Genomic DNA, 6,068 nt, shown 5'->3' with positions numbered 1-6,068 from the left:
CTTTGTTTTTCACACCGTCATTTTTAAACTATCTGGAATTAATTTTGGTTTGAGATATGAGGTAGGGAATTAGCATTTAAGTTTTTTGTATGGTTAGCTAGTTTCCAGGATTGCTTGGAATCGTTTAGGCCTGAGTGTTCTGGTTTGTTTCTTTTGGGTGGAATTTGGCATCTGTCACATAAATGTTATACAAAATTAATGGACATCGGATGTAAGAGGAAACTTATGTGTAATCCTGCTTTCCTACCAAAAAAAAGTCACAATTTTCATAGTTTCATTGTATCATTTGAAGAGATAGTTTGACATAATGGCAGCCATAGTATAAGTGATATTTTGGATAATGTTATTAGTGTGCACTGTATTCTATAAGTATTTCCGTTTGTCTGTAATTATACATATTATTAGTATATAGTATTTCATCATTTAGAGTTTTCCCATTTTCTTGCTATTTTAAATAATATTGCATTGAACACCTTTGTGCCGTTTTGCTTTTTTTGAGTAACTTAACAAATGGATGGATTCCTAGAAGTAATGTTAACTGGATTAAACGAATAGAAGTTCTGTTTCTTTGTCCTTATTTCCACGTGGCTTTGCAACAGGATTATGCCAGTTTTATATTGTGGGTGGGCACGGTGGAGTCACAAGCATCATTGCAGAGAGTATTACCAATGTTGGATCTATGTATTTTGTTCATTTTATTACACAAACGAGTAAATGAATGCCTCATCAGTCTACATGGCTGACCAAAACATACACTCTTAGTCCTTTCCTTTCTCACCTCATGCTTCATGGCAGCCGTGGAGGTGCAGCTCTCAGACCTCCCTTCAAGAGAAGCTGCTGTGAGAATGTGCTTGGTGGATAGCCTCCAGCTGTCACACTTCCAGATCTACAGTGACATTCACCCCAAGGCCATGTTCTCCAGGGGCTGCTCCCAGCCCATGACTATGCTCTGTGCTGTGCAAGAGCCCGGTGATCTTTGCCCTGGGTGAGGGTCCTCTGAGGGGGTGATCCTTGCTTTGAGCCTTTCCATTAGCCTTTGATCTGCAGTCTCAGGCTTCTCCTCTCCAGTCCCCCTGTCCCTCTCCTTTTACAGGTATCAGACCCGTATTGCAGTCTGACGGCTCTCCTGCCTCCTCCTGCTCCGCGCCTTCCTCCATCACAGGTGTTTCCCACTCAGTGAATCTTTTCATGTCTAATTCCACCTTGACGTCAGCTCTTGGAGGCCCCAAACCGACACACCCGGTGGATGAGTGCGCAGGGCAGTCATTTGCATAGGACAGTTACAAACTCCAGTGTTTATTAAGTGAGTGACAGAGATGTAGAAGACAGGAGCTTTGAGGTGGGTCATAAATTGGCGCCGCGGAAGGAGGGAGCCTCAGCCCTTTATAGGGGTACGATAGTTACGTTGAATACTTAGAAATGACAGTGGTTTTGGTATTCTAGCCGTTTGATGCTCGTCATTTTGGCTTTTTGTAGTTTCTCTGCAGGGTTTCTTAGCTTCGTGGACAGGAGGTGGCGCGGTGGTCCTTAAGGGGTCTTTGATACAGCACAGTTTGTACCTGTCGCAGGTGAATATGGATCTTTCCTGGGAGTTGCAGTACATCTTGCAGCGCCCCGGGAACCTGAGCGTGCACCTTGCCCCGCCCCCGCTGGCTGCAGAGGAGAGGACAAGAGCGGAAATTAGGGTAAGAAGCGGACGTCCCAGGGGTCGGGGCTGGCTAGGAGTGTTTGGCGTTTTATGCTGAGATGTATGCTTGAGATAGCCGGCAAATGAGAGGTGGGAAGGCAGGGAAGAGGAGACAGAACTTGCCTTGACTGCTGGGAACTCTGAGGAGCTCTCTCTGCTCTTCTCCGTCTTTGCGGCTCTGCCTCTAGTTAAAGCCTGCACTGCCGCGGTCGCTGGTACCACAGAACGTATGTGTGAAATCAGGGCGTGGGGAGCCAGGTCCTCATGTCAGGGAGGAACTTGAACACTTGAAAGGGGGGACTGGGGCTATTCTTACCCCAAAGCCTCCACTTATATGGTGTTTCTGCCTCATTTGTTCTCAGGGAATATGAAAGTAAATGTCAGTCAAACCAGGGCAAAGAAAAAAAAAGGCCAAATCATTCCCCAAGGCATGGAAGGGCCAGTAGTGCTGCCGCTGACAGGGTATTTGTGCGTTGCTGCACTGCCTGACACCAGGGGCCGCCTTCTGGTTGATCTGAGGGCTTTATCTCAGCTCCGTCTGCCATACCTTAGCGCTGGCATTTTCTGAGAGCCCTCCTCCTCTGGCTTTCTACACACCTATTGCCTGGCTCTCCGCTTTCTCTCTTTCTCTCTGGTTCTGCATGCTCTCCTCACTCCAGGGATCAATTTGAGCAACTCGTTTGCCATCCTGTGTGAATTTGCCCCCTGAGAGGTCTCTTTGCCCTGCCTGCCAGCACTCTGTTGGGCATGGGAATGGGACCCCTGTGTCTTCCTCCCAGGCTCAGTCTCTCCTCCGAGCACTAACCCTGGGGCTGATCTTAAAGGATGAAGACGGCAGAGAGAGATGCTTTCTCAGCATCTTAGGAGTTTAGATATAGGGAGCTCATGTAATATGAAAGAAAGATATTTTGGACCAGGTTGAGGCTGACTCTTGTTTTAGAACAGGAAAAAAGTTTGGGAGACTGGGTTTTGTATAAGGTCGTATATAGGGTGGTGGCTGGGTACAGGGTATTGAGGCTGGCGGTGAATGTTGAGAGATCCCCCACCTTAGGTTGGAACTCAGTAGGGTGAGTCCTGCCTCCAAGCCTCAACCTGGCTTGTCTGTTACCAGATCTGTCAACCAGATCTGCTAGTGTTCCTGGCCCCCAGCCCTCCTCTCTCTTTCTCCGTCCATTTTACCTGGAGTCACCAGGAATCCAAAGGATGCAAAGACCAGGAGCAGGAGCTTCATAGCTGAAGGGGTGGCTTGGGGAGCAGGTGGTGGTTTAATGGAGTCTGGGCCCTCTTTGCGATGTGCTTGGAGCTTCTCCCTTTATAGGAGCCACATGGTGCCAGGATACTGGGCAGTGAACCGGGGAAGAGTTCGTTGCTACCCAGAACAGTCAGATTAGATCATAATGTCTACTAGTCTGGAGCTTTGATTGACTTATTGAGCACCTGTATTCTAGGCTGTTGGGAGGGGAAGAGGCAGAATAAAGAGAACATCAGTTCACAGCACCCATCTTTCAAACTCTGCTTTCTAGCCAGTGTTGGCGAGGGTGTGGAGGAAACGAGTACTCTCTTTCACTGTTGCTGGGAGTGCTGATTGGTATTGTTTTGCTTTTGGAGAGCAATTTGGCAATATACATCAGAAGTCTTGAAAAATGCCTTCATTTTTTTCTCAAGAACTATTCTTGGACTTTTGTCTAATGGAAATAATTGAACAAGTAAGTACACAAGGAGGTTGATCTCAACATTGTTTGCAATAGCAGAAAACCAAAAGCGATCTAAATGATGGTAAAACATGAATGCAATTGAATATAGAATGTAATCGAACACCATGCAGTGGTTAGACCTATAGCAGAGACTCATTCACTAGGAGGGGAGCTCAGGAAGGACATTCCAACACTCTTCCTGTTTCAATTAGAAATGTGTGAGGTTGGGGCGCCTGGGTGGCTCAGTCGTTAAGCGTCTGCCTTCAGCTCAGGGCGTGATCCCGGAGTCCTGGGATCGAGCCCCACATCAGGCCTCTGCTGGGAGCCTGCTTCTTCCTCTCCCACTCCCCCTGCCTGTGTTCCCTCTCTCGCTGGCTGTCTCTCTCTGTGTCAAATAAATAAATAAAATCTTAAAAAAAAAAAGAAAAAAGAAATGCGTGAGGTTGCAAGAGACCAGCAACTCAACTAACAGTGGCTTAACTCATAGAAATATCTATTATTTATCCAACAAGAAGAAGGCAGTGATTTGGTGGTGTATGAAGTCATTCTTGGATCCTTCTACTCTGCTCTCCTCAGCGTGTAGATGTGTTGATAACCAGTTTATTCTCTCTTAGCTCCAAATCCACCCTTCTTTGTCCTGCTTTGTAATACTGGATTTGGATCCTGGAAACATGCCTCTTTTGCCAGCTGGCCCTGTGTTAGGCTTTGACAATAGAGGGTATTGGAGGAATACCACAAAGTGGTAATTCCATTCTGGGTTCCAGTTTTCCATTTTTAAATTCAGCCAAGGAGCCCTGTGGCTCTCAGACGAGCTCCAGCCTTGCCCAGGCCATGCTCTTTCCACCTGGTGGCCCCTTCCAGTAGCAGTGCTGGCTGTGTCCTCAGGCAACTCTCTCTCTGCCCAGCGACCACCTCTGCAGATCAGCCCTGGCCTGCTCCCTCGGGTGAGTTTCTTTGTCACTGCTCTGTGGCAGCCACATCCTCTTGGACGAGAATGTGTGAGGTGTATATGGCTCTCCTGAGCCCTTAGTTCCTCCACTGGAAATCAGAATAGGGAAATGTGTTCTTACTCTAACATTAATATTGCTGCTACTTCAGGTCCACAGTCATTTACCTTTTGTTTAGTTGATTAGGTTGCTTAGCAGTTTTTATTTGTCTTTTTGGGGGAGTAAAGCAATGGACCCTTGAAGTCGTTTGATCCACATGTAGCGTTTGTCCATTTCCATACCATGTACATGCCCACCCATAGGAATAATAGCCGTGAACTGATTGACCCTTATGACTAAATGGGACATTTCCCAGACTGGTCACTTTATCCCTCCTGGTATATTCTTCCAATTTGTAAAAATGACTTTTGTTGCTTGCCTTGTGGGTATAAGACTTGCACGCTGGAGGAGTCAGCAACCATTTCAAAATTTCTGGGACTCACCTCGATGCTTCCACACCTACTCTCAAGAGTGGATGTGAAGGAGTGACTGTCTTGGGGAGGGTAAGAGATCTAACCCTCCAAATTCTCAGATGTCACCTTATTCATGGGGGGTGGGCAGTTAAGCTGAAAACAACAGTGTGAAATCTGTTAGTCGTGCTATAAGAAAATCACCAACGAAATCACCTTAGGCGCACAATAGACCAGCCTGAATTCCTTGGCCTGGGTATCTTAGAGCCAATAGAATTCTCTTGACTCAGTTGGGGAGCAAAGAGACATCTTCACATTGGCTAATACATCATGTTTTGTATTAGTTGATACCAGCTGACTTATTGGGTTAGAATAATAAGTTCCCTGCACAGGAATAGGTAGAATAGTTGAACTTGGCATGCCATTTAGCACTCTAGAACCACTTCTCTTAGCTTGGTCTGGGTACCCTAAGCCCCTGGTTTAGGAAAGAACTTCAGGTGCTACTTATTGTTCCAGTTATCCGTTTCTACATAACAAACTGACTTAGTGGCTTACAACAGCAACAGTCATTTATTCAGCTCATGAATTTGCAGTGTGTGCAGGGTTCAGTAGAGAGGCTCATCTCTGCTCCACATGGTATCAACTGGGGCATGTCAAGTAGGGCTGGAGGATCTCTTTCCAAGATGGCTCACTCACACGGCTGCCAAGGTGGTGCTGTCAGTTGGAAACTCTGGGCGTGAGGGTCCTCTTCATTTAGGCCTTTCCCTGTGGGCTTCCGTACAGAATGGTGGCTGGGTTTCAAAGGTGAGCACCCCAAGAGAAAGGGACTAACTTGCTGATTGCCTTGTCTTCAATAGGTGTAACTCAACATCAATCAAGGCTGAAGAAGCAAGTAATAAAAGTATAGACATAATTGAAAATGTAGAGATAACTTTGAGAAAGAGTATTGTATTGACTCATATTGGATGGTGTTGGAAAGGGAGGAGAAAGAAAAAACATGCTAATTATATCATTGTTCTAGAAGGGAACTAGTAGATACTAGATTACCACTCAAAAGTCTAAATCTAATTAAATGTCTGCAACCTAAATATCAGGAAACCACACACATACTACGTAATGAAGGACTTTTTAAAAACATAAAAAATACTTAATTTAAAATATTGCAGAATTCAGATTAAATATTTATCTGCCCTATCAATAAATGTAAATGCTTAAATCATTCACTTTGAAAATTTCGTATTAGATCATAAGGCAAGCCCAACTCTATATATAAGCTACCTAAATTTCTGTT

At 45.5% G+C, this 6,068-nt stretch overlaps 1 protein-coding gene across 1 annotated transcript; it reads right to left on the bottom strand.

The window, feature by feature from the left end:
- Window positions 1-1,375: 1,375 nt before the first annotated feature.
- On the bottom strand, window positions 1,376-2,918 carry DEFB132 (defensin beta 132). Its single transcript, XM_002930470.1, has 2 exons — window positions 2,867-2,918; window positions 1,376-1,653 (listed from the first exon to the last, which is right to left on the bottom strand). The coding sequence occupies exons 1-2, from the start codon at window positions 2,916-2,918 to the stop codon at window positions 1,376-1,378; spliced, it is 330 nt and encodes a 109-aa protein (XP_002930516.1).
- Between the last annotated feature and the right edge of the window lie 3,150 nt (window positions 2,919-6,068).

This window comes from Ailuropoda melanoleuca, chromosome 13 (genome assembly GCF_002007445.2).
Source record: "Ailuropoda melanoleuca isolate Jingjing chromosome 13, ASM200744v2, whole genome shotgun sequence".
Taxonomy (NCBI): Eukaryota; Metazoa; Chordata; class Mammalia; order Carnivora; family Ursidae; genus Ailuropoda; species Ailuropoda melanoleuca.
This window is presented reverse-complemented; position numbering and strand designations above follow the sequence as displayed.

Coding starts and splice junctions, on each gene's coding strand:
- DEFB132 (XM_002930470.1), bottom strand. CDS start 2,918: ATGAAGCTCCTGCTCCTGGTCTTTGCATCCTTTGGATTCCTGGTGACT. Junction 1,654..2,866: donor TGGATTCCTGGTGACTCCAG/GTAAAATGGACG, acceptor TCTCCTCTGCAG/CCAGCGGGGGCGGGGCAAGG.